This window comes from Meleagris gallopavo, chromosome 2 (assembly GCF_905368555.1).
Source record: "Meleagris gallopavo chromosome 2, MGAL_WU_HG_1.1, whole genome shotgun sequence".
NCBI classification, from domain to species: Eukaryota; Metazoa; Chordata; class Aves; order Galliformes; family Phasianidae; genus Meleagris; species Meleagris gallopavo.
Window position 1 is genome coordinate 31,802,448 of NC_139405.1, and position 19,176 is coordinate 31,821,623.

Here is a 19,176-nt window from a genome sequence, read left to right on the forward strand (position 1 = left end):
CAAAAATAAAAATAAAGGAAAAAAAAAAAAGGAAAAAAGTCATACAACTAATTTCAGTAAGAACATGCAAATCACACTGCACACCACTGGCCTCTGTGATGCCCTTACATCAGCTGTTCAGGAAGTTGAAAGAAAGGACCTCTATTAAACAAGTTAATACAGTCCAAGATTTAAATTGCACAGTTAAGACTAAATTAATGCAGTTACTTGAACCAGAGTTTGTCTAGATGGGATGTGCAACACAAACCATTCTTAATTGCCAAGTAACTATCCTCAACAGAGCAGAAAGAAAATGGAAGCAGCTAGTTTCTACTTTTAGCACTTTTCTTCCGTGAGCTTTCTTCAGGAACTGTGATTATGGTATATCCATCATTCAAGTACTTGACTTGTGAGTTTTTAAATCACACTATCTTTAATGGTCTGTAGGAGGTATGGTGAAGAGAAGAAAGTTAGACTTCAAATACTTAGTCCCATTTTTTTTGTGGCAGATTGTTAATCACGGTATTTCAACACCTGAATGACCAGTTTCATTTCTTCCTGTTATTATCTTCAGCAGACAAGCCAAAATACAGAAGTATACATTAGTGCTTTAAACTTCAAGAAAATCTTAGTTGGACATACATAACAGATCTTATGAACCATTCATTTTTACATTATCCTACAGTTTAAGGCTCAGCTTGCCTTGAAGGAACTGAGGTTTCTCAATTTTAACATGCTCAGAGCTCTCAGGTTTGCACACAACCTAAACCATGCTTCAGGTTGACTTTCCAAATGGCTGAATTCAACTATTAGACCATGAACTTTGAAAGCTTGGAATACGCAGACAGCAAACACTCTGACACATCAAGATGTCTACCCCATTTCATTCAATAGACTTGCCTTGCTTACCAAAAATGCATGTGGTAAGTACAAGCGAGTTAAAAGAGTTATTCTTCCTTTCCATTAGCTTACAAACAAGACAAAGCATTCATTTAATCACCGAAATAAGAAATAAGTAACGCATTTAAAGAAAAAACATCCATAAGCAGTAAGCATTCAATCTTTAATTGTAGCTTAAGAACTCTACTCCCATGAACACTACGTAGTATCTCCTTGTTGCACATATTTAGGGAAAAAGGATAACACATTAACAGCGCGGAGCACAGTAGGCAGATTTGACTGATTATGACTATCGTATGCAGACAAATTAATGCTATACTTTGAAGGAAAAAAACCACAAAGTATATAAGTTAGTGTCAATGCGTAGGAAAAGATCTTCTTCCTGTCCAAATTATGTTAAGTTTGAGTGAAAATATTATTTAAAATGGTAGTTAAAAAAAGCAAGCTTCCATGCTTGGAGCAGTACGTTTTGACATTATAGGAATTAACTTAATTGAAATCCACTGGAAATTTATCAAAGAAAATGAAAAGAATCTGAACTGTGAAAAGCAAGTTAAAATCAGTAGTCTGCCTTTTTATTTTAGCCACTTCTGAGACAGCTTGCTGTAGCACTAACATTTGTATCTGCCAAATGTATTTTTGTGAGAAGCGAAGTATTATTTCAACACAAATATATTCATTGGAATTGCCTTTATTTTACTGTCCTATTACTAATACTTGCTGAATGATGATTTCTTCCCATCTACGGGGGAATACAGATGGCTTTAACTTCAAGCAATTCCCAATGATAGGGGTTTGACAGTGAGGAAGTAAATGCAAATTCACCTTCTTATGCAAAAGCTGAACCATTACAACACTCAAGTTATATCTGCAAAATTTTTGGTGTTTTGGTGGTACTGCAGCACACTTGCCAAGTCCAGCATTCTTTTTAGAAATGGGAAATTGGCTAAAACAAGAGGTTTCTGAGAGCAAGCTACTCAAAGAATCAACCTGCTTTTTCTATGCCAATTTACAAAATAAATCAATTTCTTCACACTCTGCAAAAAGACATCTCCAACAGATTCTCTTAGCCAGTTAAACGCACAATGAGTTATGCTAGAAGAGGTTCTGATGAACTACTACAAAATTAATCACACATTGACAAGTAAAAAAGAAACCAGCCAGTAAGATTACTTAGGAACACATATGCTACTGCCCACTACTTCAGCAAGGATAGAAGGCCTACACTACTTGTGCTTCTCCTATTTCTCTACAAAAACAAACAAAAAGCCACTAACCAAACAAACAAAAGCATTTGTACCCCTTCAGGGATCAACAGCACAAATGATGATAATGAATATGTTTCTGCCTGCTATGTTTTTGTTACAAGATCATCTTGTCACATAAGGAAAGCAATGACATCAGATCACATTGCCTTAACTCAAAAGATAGCATCTTTAAATATGACTATTATCCTTATAAATACACTTTTGCATGTGATGTTAAGCTTCACTTTAAAACAGACTCACTAAGCAGGTTCATACCACCAATCAGCTTTTGCATGTTCCCAGACACACTGGGAAATAGATAATAATTACAGCATTACAGAAAGGACCTGAGATCAAGCCTTGGATAAAACAGTCCTAAAAATACATCACGTGAACTGTATTACAACTGGACATGTCTGAACCATCTCGCTTTCAGTTCAACAACAATCACACATCATGTACGTGTACAGCAGCATTAACACGCGCAACCTAATACAACTTGAAAGGAACACAAAACAGAGGAGTACTAGCAATAAAGTAATGCTACATTACGTAATTCTAAAGAAAATAGCAATTAATGCATACACAAAAATGCAACTGTAATCAACAACTTCTACTTCTTGTTTTACACCTTTGCTATTAAGATCTCCAGCACTCATCAATTCTTCTAAAAAGTTTTTGCACACTGCCTAACAGCCAAAAATCCAGAAAGGTAGCTACCACAAACCATACACTCATGTACAGAATGTTCACAGGTTTTAAGATTGAAACCGTCATGACACACAAAGCACAAATCATTAGTTTCTTCATTCTTAAATTTAAGCATTTGGAAGGCCAAGATTACTAAGTTGTCTCCTTCTGAAAAGCAAATAATTGCCTTCTGAAAAATAGAAGGCCACAGCTATCTGAAACTACCAAAGTCATCCTAAAAAAAGAATATTAACCTGATTCCAGCTTTCAATCAAACACGTGAAACGATTAACTCAGAATTACTGATGATGACTCCTTACCTTCAATCCTTTTCAAGGCTGACAGGCAAGTATCCCGACTTGGAAATTCAAATGGATTATTACAGGTCCGAATAGTGTCACATTCGCATTTCCCGTTGATTATGTTACAACCTGTTATAAGGTTTTCATTGCATGGCTCAAATCCAAGGAGCTGGTCATCATCCCAGTTCTCATCTAAAATAAACAAGCAGAGAAACTTACTATTGATTTCAGTTACAGTATATAAATTCAGTTGCTTTGGAGTCAGGTGCAATTTATTTCAAATTTAATATTGAGCTAAACAAGATAAGACTCCAAAAGAATGGATTAATCTAAACGATAAGATTTGCCAAATATTGTGCTTCACAGCTGTTCTACTGCCTATTTTGCCCCAGTTACTGGCATTGTTTACTTCAATCTGCATGAAAAACTGTCACATCTCGGGGAAAAGCATAGCTGTAGTACAAATGAGTGCTATTGTAAATAAAATAACTTCTACAGATACTTGAAGTTATATTTATCATGGAAGTGAGAATGTTGGAGAGAACCTTCAGCTGTTAGAAAAGGCAATACTAAGTTAGAAAGAGAGCATAATTAAACACGTTTTAAAAATACATCATACAGAATTCACTCCATAGAGATGACTTCTTATTTCAAAAATATTACAAGATGTCAGGCCTTTGATTTTGTAATATGACCAAAAGCGAGTTTCCCAGGACCCCTGAACAACCATTATCATTCCAGGAGAATGTTCAAGCACATTCTGCTCCTTGCTGTCAAGTGAAAGGGGAGTGCATCTCTTTGCTCTTTCTAATGAGTCCGATGTATCTGTTAATTCTCATGCTTCTACTGTACAATTGTTCATTACTTCCCTGGTTACATGCAGTGAGACTATTTTCCCTTCTCCAAAATGGAGTTCAGTCTATCCACAATTCTGCTGTGACTGCAGGTTCCACAAAATCTCAGCTCCTTGGATCAACGGTAAATACAGCAACATCCAACAGACTAAAAAACTTAAGCAAGACATATACTTCCAGGCATGAAATATTTTTAGCTGTTGCATGCTAGATCATTTTCCGACCTGTCCAGTCTACCAAATCAAGTACTATAAAATAGTTATAAAAATTCTCTGCTGACTTCTAGATGCATCCCACAGTCCTGAGGGGATTAGCTAATGTAGTTGCCAAGACACTCTCAATGATATTTGAAAAGTCATGGCAATCAGATGAAGTCCCTGGTAACTGGAAAAAAGGTAACATCACACCCATTTTTAAAAAGGACGATCTCAGGAAATACTAGCCTATCAGTCTCACCTCTGTGTTAGGGAAGATCAAGGAGCAAGTCCTCCTAAAAGCTACATTAAGGCATATGGAAGGCAGGGAGCTGATATAGGAGAACCAGCATGGCTTCACCAAAGACAAATCCTGCTTGATCAACCATGTGGCCTTCTATGATGGTGTCACTGCAACAATGGAAAAGGAAAGATCCACTAATGCCATTTATCTCAACTTCAGTAAGGCCTTTGACACAGTATCCCACAACATCCTTCTCTCCAAATTGGAAAGACATGGATTTGATGGAAAGACTGTTCAATGGACAAAGAACTGGCTCCAGGACAAAGTCCAGAGAGTGGTAGTTAATGACTCACCAATCTCCATCCAGACATTGAATGGTGACCCCCAGGTGTCAATGGTGGGACTGATACTGCTTCATATCTTCATCAACGACACACTCAGCAGGCTTGCTAATGACACCAAACTGTGGAGCGCAGTCAACATACAAGACAGGATGCCATCCAGAGGGAGCTAGGCAGGCTTGAGCAGTGGACCCAGGTGAACCTCATGGGATTCAACAAGTCCAAATGCAAGGTCTTGCATGTGGGTGGATGCAACCCTCACTACCAATAGAAGCTGGGGGATGAGAGGATTGAGCACAGCCCTACCAAAAAAGACCTGGGAGTACTGGTGGATGGGAAGCTGGACATGAGCCAGCAACATGCCCTCACAGCCCAGAAAATCAACTGTATCCTGGGCTGCATCAAAAGAAGTTTGTCCAGCAGATTCCAAGAGGGGTTCCTCCCACTCTACTATGCACCGGTGAGGGCTCACCTGGATTACCGCATCCAGATACGGAGTCCTCAGTAAAGGAGAGACATAGAGCTGTTCGAGCATGTCCAGAGAAGGGCCACAAAAATGATCCATGGGATGGAACAACTTCTCCTACAAGGACAGGCTGAGAGAGCTGGTGCTGTTCAGCCTAAGAGAAGAGAAGGCCCCAGTGTGACCTGAGAGCAGCCTTTCAATATCTAAAGGGAAACTACAGAAAAGAAGGGGACACTCGGTAGCAGGATCTGTGGTGACAGAAAAAGGGGAAATGGTTTCAAGCTCAAAGAGGGTAGATTTAGGTTAGATATATGGGAGAAAAAAAAACAAAAACAAAAACTCTTTTACAGTGAGGATGGTAAGGCGCTGGAAGAGGCTGACCAGAGACATGGTTGATGCCCCATCCCTGAAGACTTTCAAAGCAAGGCTGGATCAGGCCCTGGGCAGTCTGTGGTGCCTTGTTCATTGCATGGGAGTTGGACTAAATGACCTTCAGAGGTCTCTTCCAACTCTAAAGATTCAATGATTCTAAAACTATTTTCAAACTCTACATCAATCTACATTTAACAGCAGCTTTCACCTTGCAGTTTCTAGTAGTTCACCCCAGATTTATATACTATCAACAAACAAGTTTTCAACAGAGATCCTGCTAAGAAACACTTTAAAAAAGCCGAAACATCTTCCAGCTACAAAGCATTGCTGTTGCTCAGGTTTGTTTAAAAATAAGACAGGGATTGAAGTATACAGTTTACAAACATCCCCTGCTTGCAAGATTTAGAACTTTTCATGCTGAAACAGAGTTATTTTGGAGAAGTAAATGACAAAATAACCTACCCATACTGACAAGAGAATCCCTGCAGACACTCCTCTATTTTAATGAGAGAAGGGGCAAACATGGCATTGTCTAAGTGAACAACCTGCATGGCAACACGTGCAGTGACACACATGGTTTTGCTGCCATGTTTCTGTTCAGAACACATCACTCCAGATCCGACCCTGGGAGCATGTGGAAAGCAGAGATCCAGACATGTTTGGGTACCACAGTCAAACAAGTAGGTGTGCTGAACAGGCTGGGCACTCAGCTGACTCCAGAGTGCAGCAGCTGCTTTTGGACCAGGCACTGAGCAGTAGCCATGCCATCAGCCAAACCTGCTGACCCAGGCACTGTTGACAGCGAGGGAAGCATTAGTTCTTATCTACACTTATGCATTGTTCAGAAGGAACATATGTCCTCAGCTGACTCGTGTCCCCTCCCTACACAGTTCCACTGACAAGAAGAAATGAAGACTTGCAGGGTTAATAGATTCCTGTTAAGCAATTCTTAGTCCCAGATACTTTGTAAGCTACACCTTAGAGTGAGCATCAGAAGCTGCCCTTCAGCACAGCAGACTGCAGCCAAACATGAACTGTTTTGTCATTCAGCAGTCTGACACTGAACAAAGCCTAAAAATTGATAGCAAATACACACGCTGAAGCTGATGTGTAAATACTTTCTGCTCAGAGAGATGTGCAGAATATCAGTTAACTGTCTGTTTGGGGAAAAACAAATAAACAAAAAACAACAACAACAAAAAAATCCCACACCTCCACACAACCAATACCTGGAAACTGCGAAGAGGTTTAAAGCTAAGCTAAACAATTAAAGCTAAGTACTGCAGATGATCTAGAGAGAGCATCACAGCAGATTCTCACCAGCATGTTTCTCCCTCTATATCCAGCTACTTATTATTTGTTAAAAGTCAGCAGAATACCTTTCTGACAGAGAACACCGAATAAACAACCAAGTCAATTTTAGACATGAAGGAGAGAGCATCCATGGGAATCTCATGGCTGTTTTACTCCATAAAAATAGCCACGGAAGAATAGTTGTTAACTCCAGGAAGTAATTTATTAAGTTGACCAATCATCCCACAGAGCAAGCGTATCAATAAAAGTCAAAAGAAGCACAGAAGTTCACAAAGAGAAACTACTGAAATTCTTTCAAAGGAAGGTGCAGATGCAGTAGTTCTTGGGATGCTTGCATGATTATGAAGCCAGGCATGCACAGAGAAAAAAAAAAAACACTGGGAATTTTGAGAACAATAATATATCCTGTTTTTGAGAAGCCGGAATACAGCTTGGACAATTTGTATGTTACAAATCACAGCAGTAATCCACGTAACAAGAACAAAAGAGGCAGTAGCTGTGCTTTAAAATTCAGCATGCCAAATTCTGTACCACAGCTTCATCCAAATCAGACTGTTTAATGGTCTTAAGAAAAAGAATTGCTCTAATTGTTTGGTGAATCATTCCCTGTTTCTGAAACACAGGATCTCATCGTCTGCCCATTTGTAGATCAGGAGCCCAGACCCCCACAAGGGCACAGCCACCTGTACTGATGTCTGCTGGGCCTCTAATGCTCAGCTCCCTGAGCTGCTCTCTCCCACCAGACTCTGGAAATCAGGTCAGTGCAAATAGATGGGGCATAGAGATTACAGTAACAGTACACTTTTTGCTTTTCAAACAATCCTGTTCATGGTATTTGTGATTTTTTGCCCTATAGCATTTCAGCAATTTTTCAGAGAACAGAAGCTGCAAGCAGCAGAGACCCTGTTATGCAACAGCTGCTTGCCCCAGGTGAGAAGAGACTCACCTATGAGTGAAGTGGAAAGCAGAACAGTTCCCTACTCACAAATGACCATTTTGATGCAGATGCATCAGAAGTCCTGGAACTATCCACAGTATTATCTGATTTCCATTACAGATGTTTGATATCTGCCAACTCTCACGGATTTTCAGGAGGAAGCAGAAAAGCATACACACAAAGTGCCTGGCCCAGTCCTAGGTGTACTTAAGTCATCAATACCACACCCCTCAAAAATGAGCTCAATAGTCTTTAAAAGGATAGAAGAGAAGAGAAATCCCCAAGAAATACTTGCAGGCAACATCTAACGTAATTACTCACGAACCAAGGTATTTTTCATTACTGCAAGCGAATACTAAAAAGTCACATCCATACAGGAATAACATAAACCCAGTGTTAGCTTAAGCATCTCTTAGCAGACTGCTTTTCACACATTTCAGTTTAGAAAACAGTTTCCATCAATGCAGTAGCAAATGTGTAAAAAAAAAAAAAAAAAGCTTACTGTAATTTAGTAAATCTATGCAAGCATAAGACTCCTTTCCCTAGTTGATTTTGTACTTCCAAGAACAGAAGCAGAAGTTAAAGGTTCTGTTAAGCGATTCCCTACTTATCAGTTAGAATAAATCCTCATAAGTCACACCAGTGTAGGCAGAACAAAATTCCTTGGAATAAATCATATCATCACATGAAAGCACTTGCATGAACTAGAAGGCCCAAATCCAGTGTCTTATTTTGATTTGAAACATAAGTTACTTGAGGTAAAAGCATTTAATGCTCTGTTTGATGCACATACATGGCAGTCCATCACAGCATGCTCACTCCTTTACAGGTCAGATACAAAACCACATCTTGAACAAAGTCTAGTATCTGTGAACCATGAATCCTCACTCCTACAAAGTCCTGTGGACTACTCCAAAAAAATAAGTTTGTACACGCTAATGATTCTGAAACCTGGGACGACTCACAAGCAGTGTGCAGCACGCATTTTCCTGTGTGCTCTCTTTAACTGCCTCTGTGGTTTTCTTTTCATGCAAAAGCTCTTTCATGCATACTTCTAAGAAACATGGATAATATGAGGAAAAAAAAAGTGAACTGATCTATAACCATTTCTGTATACATCTCCATTTGGCTTAAGTCACAAGTAAAATTGACAAAATCCAAATAAAACAATTAGAGCCTCTCAAACCCCAGTATGTATTATCTACTATTTCACTTCTGGGACACACACACAAACAAATTTATTTAGGTTTTACATTCTTGAGCTTTTAGAAACGGTCCAGCTGAAAAGCAGCCCAAAATTAAATGGTTGTTTTTCATCCCGACTGATCTGAGTTTAGCTGCAATTTCCACCACCTCATTGTGCTGGCATGGTCAGGTAGGAGCAAGAAAAGGAAAAGACCACTCTTTTTAGCAGTCCTGAGTTTATACTGGACTGCTGTTGTACAGCCAATTCAACTGTCTTTCACACTCATGCCTAGAAGCAGTTCAAAGGCTCAAAGCAGTCTGCTAACAATAGCTTAAAAGTCACTCTTTCAGATCATTTATATCTACATACAGTTCTTCATTCTTTCCAACTCATTTGGGCAAGCTCTGTTTTCAGACATTAAAATAGTTCTGCATTTACTCAGACCAGAGTAAACCTTGGACATAATGCTTTCTAAATTCTTCCAAGTGTGCACTCATAACATAAGGAAGACATGGGAGGGGAAGGATCATATTCATTCCAAACCTTTTTTCATTTTCTTCCATCATTCACATAATGATTTGCTTTCTGCAAAGCAAATATTTTCAGCCTCCGAACAATCCAAGTACAGCTCTATGTTTCTGAACTACCAAGTCCTGTCTTAGCATGCTTATAAAGTCGGGAAAAGGATTAAAGCATTAACAACTTGAGTAACAAGTTGAGTAAGAGGTCCTTAAACAACAGGTCCAGTCTGGGAAACAACCCAAGAAATATGCCTCAAGTAAGCAGCATTCCATGACTTCTTCCATGCCAAATCCTAGCAGTTTGCAGAATACAGATTTACTCACAAATAAGTGTGCACAAATACAGAGTGACTTTTTTTTTTTTTAATAACTGGAAGCTGTAATCAGACAAATCTGATGAGTAATAAGGGAGTGTGATAGAGATACAGGGCTTACAATTAGAATACACTGCTCAGATTAACACATTTGTTTCCAGAAGCATGTAATCACTAAAAACCAACTTGGAGCCTTATTTCTGAATTACACAGTACCTCAATATAGCAGCACTGATTACCCCCACATGCGAAAGATCTCAAAACTGCTACAATTAGAAATATCAGGAAAAACCCTTTAAAAGACTCCTTCTCCCATGTTCGCTCATGCTGGCTCTCCATCTTTCAAGGTTCAATTACTTTTGCCTGCCATAAATCTTCTCTTTCATTTTCTTTGCTTTCTCTTCTTGTCTGGGCATCTACTGAATGTCAGATTTAAAATAAATAAATAAATAATAAAAAACAGAACTATATACTATTCTCCTTTATGCTTTACAGAGGTACTGCATCATCTCAAAAGTGCAAGGCACACACTGGAATAGTCACTAATGTAGCACTATTGAAGACGAATACATTAGCATTGTATCTACTATAATCCTTAAGTACACGAGATTTACTGAATCAACTCCCATCATTTACATTTAACTGTAGCATGTTACTCAACTATTTCAGGCTTTCTAAAGCATGACAGTTATGTTCTTAAGATATATAAAGAAAGATCAAAGAGACCATCAATTACCAGTCTGAAAATGGAAGTCTAAAATCAGATCTAATAGAGTCTTTTCAAATCCTGCATTTGAAAGAGGAGAGAATGGATTTCAAGTGACAGAGAAGTAACTTGAAGTTGTTTCCTGAGGCTCTGTCCCCTGGGAAGGAAGAACTTGCCAAAAGCTTCTCTATCAAACCAGACCCAAGCTCTGATTCTCCATCACTCCGCTGCACTATTACACACAGAAGTATTTACAATAAGTGGTATTCATTAAGATGGTATGAGACTCTGAAAACATTCTACAGATTTTCTAAAATTAAAAAAAGAAAAAAAGAAAAAAAGAAAAAGGAAATAATTCTTGCCAGTAGGCTTTGGCTTCACTTTGAACAGGAAAAGAGAATGATGGAAAGGAAATTCATGTTTTGGAGGAGCTGAACAATAGAAATGACTAATCACCACTAAAGAATGCTTGAAACCCAGCCCCAGACCTTGAAAAGCAGCAGAGGGAAAGGCTAGCCTTGAAGTGAATTTGTGCTTATGTACTGGCGGCAGTCCTCTCCCACCTCACAACTTATTCCTTCAATGAAATCATGAGTCAGGGACCAGAGCCGGCAGAACGTTTTGTGGTAAGGCACACTAACAGTTTTATGATAAGGCAGTTTTTCCACCTTTTAGAAGGGTCTGCTCTTCAAGATCAAATCTTCCTGCGGAATGTGTGTTAGCACAAAAGGGCTTTATAAGGTTCCTAATAAAACTAGCTAAAGCTAGAGAAACTATGCCATAACACTTAGATAGTTAGAAAAACCATACTTATAAGGCTTGTCTTAAATCTGAGCTCCTGCTTCATCCTGTTCAAACTAGAACTTGTATCTCAAGCGATTACATTGCCAATAAAGTAAAAGATTTTCACCACAACAGCTCTCCACGTGTCTCAAGGCAGTTATTTCACACTAAAGATTACAGAAAGTATTTACTCAAGCCAGCTTTCCACTCCATTATCAGAAGCCCCACGAGAAGCCACGAGGAAAGTAAAGAAACAAATGGAAGTGCAAAGTGAAGCACATGACTTGTCCTGCCATTTTAATAGTCAAAGCTTTCTCTTGCCTACTATATTTCAGTCCTCCAGGTTCCCTTTACTCTAGAATAAACAAACAAACAAAAAAAAAAAAAATCACACAAACAAAATAAAGCCAGTAAAGTTTCACTATTTGGGTTCTTCCAACAAGACTTAGGTATATTTCCAATAGTTTCTGCCCAAAAGATGGCTTAAAACAATAGAATTCAAGATGCAAGATCCTACCCCTAGACATTTAAGAACCTGGAATAGAGACTTGCAAATAAGTTGTTTTAATCTTGTGACCAGCACCACATCTTGTTTGTAAATAGTTGACTGAAAACATTATGCAGTGTACCAGGACTTAATCTGTCAGACAGAGCCTCTGCCAGTACTCTGCTGATTAGAATGAGCATGGACAGCAACGTTTCAGCTGTCCTAGCAGATTTTTCCTTCAGCTCTAGAAAACTAAAAACAAAACAACAGAAAAAAAAATAAAAACCAACACTAAAATCTGGAAGAAGCCAGAGGAAAGGGCCAAGCCTTTGTTTCTGTTTTCCAAAGGAGGTTGAATTTCCAATGTATTTCCAAGTTGCACTCTGTGCCCACATAATTCAGAAGCCAGCATGTACAGCCATATGTTGCAACTCCATCACAAACAAGCAGCTGACGGGCAGTTTGCTGACACTGCTCATCAGAAGCAGAGTGGACAACAGTAGAAAACGTTTTCTCTAAGATAAATACTGGAACAGCGCCACTGAATAAAGCTGTCTGTATTCAGAAGAACCTGCACTATTAGAAGAAAGCTGATATTCCAGAACTTTTGTCACTTTTGCCCTTAGATATTAACACAGAATCATCAGAATTACAGAACATTTTGCTAAAGTTACAAAAATTCCCTGGATTTTGAGTTAGCACCAAAAAGGTTTTTCTGAATACCAACTTAGAGATAGATATAAGATTGGCTCTTTCCACCATCAAAGCAGCACATTCTGTGCTAGCACATGTAATACCATCAGGGCAATTATCCAGACACCAAGCTGACCAGCAGCCTCTCTCTGCTGCTAAGGGTGATGGTGCCCTGGGCTTCACTGGAGAAGAGTTGTCAGCAGTCAAGGAAGGTGAACCTTCTCTGCCCAGCACTGGTGAGACCACACCTGATGTGCTGTGACCAGGTCTGGGCTGACCACTGCAAGAGAGACATGGACACGTGAGAGAGAGCCCAGTGAATGGCCACCTAGATAACAAAAAGACTGGAGTATCTTCCTCTGAAGGAGGTTGGAGGGGATCTCATCAATATACAGAAATCCCTGAAGAGAGGGTGCAAAGAGGTCAAAGCCAGGGTCTTTTCAGTGGTGCTCAGTGACAGGATATGAAGCAATAGACACCAACTGGAACACAGCAGGAGCCCTTATCCACAGAGATCTTCAGAAGCTTCTTGGACAAGGTCCTAGACAGGCTGCCCTGAGTGGCCCTACTCGGGCTGGGTGGGGAGGGAGGTCCAGAGGTCCCCTCCAACCTCAGCCACTCTGAGGAACAGCCTTTCTGGAAGGAGAAACAAACACACTAAACAAAAACAAAAGCCTGAAGAGAAGAGATAGCATATGCTGTAGTACAACCTCTACGTTCACTTTGTTGCAAGGAAAGTATCAGTACCAATGCAGGCTAGACAAAGAATACAGTTTCAGAAGTTCGCCACTATGTGGGAATCCCAGCATGCCTGTGAGCCTGTGCCCTTCTTCCTCCCCAGCTATATCCAATTCTGCTTGTTTTCTGGCTGTAAGATCTACACTCTCATTACCTATGTGGCATCAACACGATTTGCAGACTCAGAAGTTCCTAGCACAACTAGTGAAAGCTGCTGGAGAATGAATATTGCCTCTGGCAAAGGTGTGAACTGCTTCTTCCATTCATCTTCATACATGAAGGCTTGCATCCTGCAAACATGGCAAAACTAGTCTGCTTAGATAATTCCCTCAGGGACCACCTTTTAATCATCTGTATGCTTATGTGGAATTTAATCTAGATAGCCTTTATACAAAGTTATCTTCACATCTTAGTTTATATTGGTTTCTCCGTACACACAAGCTTTCTATGTCAGCATTAGTCATTTTCCAAATTATATTCATATACACTGAAGAGCCAAAATGTAATTCTGCAAGGCTGTATAGAACATCTGTCACATAACATCTTGGGCAAAACTCTGAATTCACCATTTCCATGTTTATGTTCCCTGTAGATTAAATGAATTCTCAAATGAAAGCAGTTTTGCAAGTCATGAGACGTTTAATAGGTCACCTCCGCAAAGTGTTTAGTTTATTAAAACAGAAACACGTGGTCCTTTCTGCATGCTGCCCTAAATTTTATTCACTGAGATTAAGGATTCTTGTGGGGGCAGTACGAAGAAAGGATGGGAAGAGGCAGGCATTTTTTGAAACATACCGATGGAGTAATTATTGTAAAATATACTTGTCAGTCAAATGACATTCAGGTTGACTAAATACTATGCAAGAAGTTAAATTAAGCAAGTGCTCTTGAATCAGCTAGAGGGCACTTAGAACAGCAAACATGCCTAGGGGTACAGAAATTACAAGCAATCATTTCAGTAGTTCCGGCCAACCTATCTAGCAAGTTTGAAGATTCTTTAATAAAAAAACAAACCTGTATAAGGATGTCTAATATGGAAGTATATTCTTAAAGGAACTTAAGTGTACAGTAAAACTAGCAGTTTTGCTAACTCTTCATTTCAAATGTATCATTAAAACTAGTCATGCTTTTATTACACAGTTATTCCACACTAATTCCAGCTCATTTTCAGTGTTATTTCATATGCTTCTGTCATGCTATAGAATAGCTTAGCAGAGCAACCAAGGCCTCTTCATCCAAGAGCACCAGAAATTGAGGAAGTGTAAAAAGAGACAAGAAAAGTCATCACAAGAAATGCTTTCAGACTAACTGAACCCCTACACCAGAGCTTTTCTCAAGGCTTTCCCATAGTCCAGAAAGACAGAGCTCTGCAAAGCCTGGCTAATGCAGAAGCCAAGGCCAATGTGTTTCTGGAGAGCTCTTGTCTAATTTAGAGGTGGCTCCGGGTCTTCACTCAAACACAGAGAACAAGAGCAGCCCCTGCACAGAGCTCACAGTTTTTTGATGCTGAGAGGTTTGGCTTTCAGCCAGCTCTGTGCTCCTGACACCTCAACAAACCAACCCAACAGCTCTCCTGGAAAGTCAACAGAGTCTGGAGGTGTTCGAAGCCTCTCAAGGTCACCCTTCAGAAGTACTCAGCCATGTCTGGAGAAGCTGTCCTAAGAATTATTCTTTACCAAGAACACAACTACAGGAATGTATAATAAATGCAGGAAAGGCATTTACAGTCACCACAATAATGCCACAGAGCCTTAGAACTGCACAAAGACCTGCACAGTTAATACGGTGAGAAGACTGAGTGCTTTCCTCAGCACTTAGAAGGGTGAAGAAAAGAACTTAAGAATTAATAAGATTTCATTAGTAAGTGCTGACTTAACAAAAACAACGGCCATTAGTGACAGATTCCATGGAAACTTCTCCATCAGGTGTCACAGAGCTCACTTATGCCGTGTTCTTACAATGTTTTTATGTAATACTAATATCAAATTTATAGACAAGTATTTTTACCTTGTGTAATTACAGCTTCGAGTTTTTCAATCCATTTTGTATTGGTACCCTGAACTAAGCCAAAGCATCCCATTCAAGACTCAAAATAATAATAAAAAAAGCTTATAACTGTAACCAGTAGGGGTCATTTCAGTGTAAAAAATTGCAGTGAAAGAGAAAGCTAGAGACAGGAAGGAGAGTAAATACATCAGTTTCTAGTCACACGGTTCTGTAAGTCACCTCCATTTCCCCCTCCCTGAACTAGAGTAGGTAGCATAGGGCTTTCACCCCCAATACATAGTATTAAAAGGAGCAGCCTTTATTCTGTTAGCAGATAAATGAAAACCATCACTCAGTGATATTGATTCATCAGGTATACAAGCCCAGCCCATTTCATGAGTGTTGGTAAACTGCCCAACAGTTTCAGTCACACCAATTAAAAACACAGAGCTAATCAACTTTATTTCAGAGCACAGAGGCAGCACATTAAGTCCTGTTTTTTTTTTTGTTTTTTTTTTTTTTTTTTTTCCCCTCTTCCCCTTGCTGCTACCACTTATATACAATACATGCTGTAAGAAACAATGAATTTGCTTCTGTTGCTTAGAATGAGGCAGTTTCCTGACAATTCCCTAATAGGTATTCCAGTACTATTTATTAGGCTGACAGTTCAGCTCAGTTACTTTTCATTTACGAGAATGAAAATTAAATAGATAGCTTATCTCCCCAACTATTCCTATAGGGACAGCTGGAACTAGTTTCTAACCACAACACTAATTGAAATGCAATCTTGCCAACAAATGCTTCATACTATTTTCAACAGTAGATGGGACGTGTTACGAGTTGAACTACAGCAATGTACAGATTGCATCACTTCAGAGGAATGAAATACTCCTAAACTGCCAGAGACATCCATACTCCAATACAGTAAGGGAGCTAGAACATTGAGACATTTAAAGACTGGAGGCTTTCAGATTTTTTAACCAAAAGGACAGCAGTTCAAGCCAAGCATTTACTTAAAAACATGTAAAACCAAAAATCCTTTCAAAACTAGGTAGGTCTTTTGAAGTACTTTCCTATTTGAAAACAACTTTTCCAATACACGCTAAAAAAAAAAAAAAAAAAAAAAAGGAGAGACTACAGCAACATACATATTTAACCTCATGGGCTCAACAAAGGTCTTCAAAGCAGTTTAGAAACGTTTTTAATTCTTTAACAGGGCTTTTAACCCTGCAGCTGCTCCTGTGCAAGTAACAACAGAAAGGAGACCCTGGCTTGCTGTGGTCCGCATTTTACCCCTAAGCGAAATGAATGGAGCAGCAAGTAAAAACCTGTGCCAGAAGCAAGGTCAGCTGCTCACTAAGAAAGATCGGCTCTAGTTCTCTCAAAACAGTGTATCATTTTAAAGGCCAGGTTTTGGACACAGTCTGCAATAGCTTTTTGGACTTTCTACTGCCCTCTACCCGTCGAGAGCAGCAAGCCCCGCTCTTCTTTTCCAGAATTGTCGAAGCTCACACTCAAAGTCTCACATACATTTCTACATATTCCAAACTACTGCTTATTTGTAAGCTCTATACAGCGCCATGTTTTCCCTCAGCCTGGGGGAAAAGCAAGCTGGAGGGACAAAGCAAGATAAGAGAGACTGAAAAGCTTTTCTTTAGCCTTGTAGGAAATAATATATGAAAGAACTCTTAAGAGACCCTGATAGATTCAACATTTGAAGAGGAGCTGTGAGCAGATCGCTTGCGCTTCACACTAGTTCATCACTTCATAAGCAGCAGGCATACAGCTGGAGCAGCTGCGAGTTGTCCTGCCACGGGGCTCGCTCCTGATGTGCAAAACACAGATATGCCTTATCGTACAGTGAGCGTGTGTGGGCAGACAGGCAGGCAGATATTAAGTGACAGGAACAGGAAGGAAAAACTTTACAACAGATGATCAGCCTTTGTGTTTCCTTCAGAAGGAGGAATCCAGAACAGACATCATGTGTGCAGTGCTGACCTCCCCTGATCTCAGGCTGGCAAGCTGTCCCCAGGTCTTCTCTTATCAAGGAATTCTAGCGGGGTACTACTAACAGCTGGCTGACTTGACATAAACTATTAACAAGCCAGCGAGCTACTAAACAGAGAACGAAATTGGAAGAGCCTGACGTTACTGCAAGCTACCAAAACTAAGGGTGAAACTTTCAAATACTCTCCTCCTAAGCGGAACGGCTCGGAAGACGCCCTCGCAGTAGACCGGGGCGGGTAGAACACGGCAAAACACAATAGCACGCGAAGCGACGCGGGCAGCTCCGCACACAGCGCTCCGATCCCGCTGCGTTGCCACGCCGGGGAAACGCGCTGGGGGCACCGGCAGAAGAGGCAGGGAGCGGCCGAGGCATCCCCTCGCCGCGGGGCTGGGGTGCTCGTCCCGTCCCGAGCCGGCGGCACGACTACGCACTGCCGCACGGCGGGGCGGCGCGGGGCTCCGCGCTTGGGACGGGGACTGGAGGGAAAGAAGGAAGAAAGGAAGGAAGGGAAGGAGAGAACGCGGCGCTCGGAGGGCAGGGTCCGGCCGCCTCTCACCTTCACAGACGCCCACTTCGTACTCGGTGATGGAATCGCCGTTGAGCGGCGGGCGGATGACACAGCGCAGCCCCCGGTCGCAGGCGCCGTGCAGCCCGTAGACGCCCCCGCAGCTCTCGTTGCGCTGCCGGGCGCACATGAAGCAGCAGCCGCAGATACCCAGCACGATGCTGCCGGGGCAGCTCTTGGGCTCCTCGCACTTGGACTCGTCGCAGGGCAGGCAGACGAGCGCCCGCGTCCCCGGCTGGCCCAGCAGCAGCGCCAGCAGCAGCAGCCACCCCGCCGCCGCCAGGTGCCAGCCGCCGCCACCTCCGCCGCCGTCTCCGCCCGGCCGCCTCCTCCCCGCCGAGACCGCTGCCAGGTACATCCCGGCCGCCGCCGCCCGGCCCGCGCCGGGGGGAGCCGCGCCGGAGCCCCCGAGCGCGCCGCGAAAAGCCGCCGAGCGGCGGCTCCTTCCCGCCGCCCCCGCCTCCGGCCCCCCGAGGAAAGTTTCCTCTCTCGGCGGCGGCCGCTCCAGCCAAACTTCTGCTCCCGGCGGCAGCGGCGGCGGCTCCGCCCGCTGTACCCCGCGGGAAGCGGCGTCCGTCGATCTGTGCGTTCTTCGCCTGCCGGCTGCCGGTTCCGTCTACGCCGGAGGAGAGGCGATCGCGCGCAAGCAGCTGCGAGCCCCTGGGTGCGGCGGCGCCTGTGCCCCGCTCGCAGCCCGAGTCCCGACTCGCCTCCTGCCTGCGGCTCGCCCCGCTCCGAGTGCGTCCTCCGCCCTTCCCCCATTGGGCGGCGATCGCCCTCGCCCCGCCCCGCCTGCCGGCTCGCGCCTCCTCATTGGCTGCCGCCTCGGCCGGCTCCGCCCGCTCCTCCCGCCGCCCCAGATGCCGGGGCCGGGGAGAGACGCAGCGGAGGCGAGGAGCGGCCTGGGCCCCACGGCGGCGGCGGCCGCCCCCTCCCTTTCGCCCCTCCCCTCCCCCGCCTGGAGCTCCGGGTTCGGAGCGGCTCGAGGCGGGTGCGCCAGAATAGAGGCGCGGGCCGGCGGCGGCCGGAGGGGAGTGCGTGCTTCCGAGGGACACCGGGGCATAGTGGGCGCGAACCCCGCGGTGGACGCAGCCACGGTGGGGGAGCCGCGAAGGGGACTTGGGGCGAGAGCCACCTCCTCTTCCTCCGCCTGTCCCCCGAGGGAACGGGGCGCCGGGACGGGGAACGCCTCCTCTCCCGCTCGGCCCCTGCGCGGCGGAGGGCGAGCGCCTCCCGCCCCGTCCCGTCCCCGCAGCCCGGCCCGCTCCTCTAACTGCCCTAACGGCCGATCCTCGAGGCTCGGGCCGCGCCCCGGTAAACAAGCCGGCTCAGTCCGCTCGCGGCTCGGG

The 19,176-nt window shown here is 42.8% G+C and overlaps 1 protein-coding gene across 1 annotated transcript in view; it reads right to left on the minus strand.

The window, feature by feature from the left end:
- Nucleotides 1–18,443, minus strand: part of CRIM1 (cysteine rich transmembrane BMP regulator 1) — a 164,440-nt gene extending 145,997 nt beyond the window's left edge. Inside the window, exons 1-2 of the mRNA XM_085219560.1 lie at nucleotides 17,819–18,443; nucleotides 3,137–3,310 (exon numbers count right to left, since the gene is read on the minus strand). Coding sequence (XP_085075686.1) covers nucleotides 3,137–3,310; nucleotides 17,819–18,185 — 541 coding nt within the window. The 5' untranslated portion in view covers nucleotides 18,186–18,443. The remainder of the gene's footprint in view (nucleotides 1–3,136; nucleotides 3,311–17,818) is intronic.
- Nucleotides 18,444–19,176: the final 733 nt, after the last annotated feature.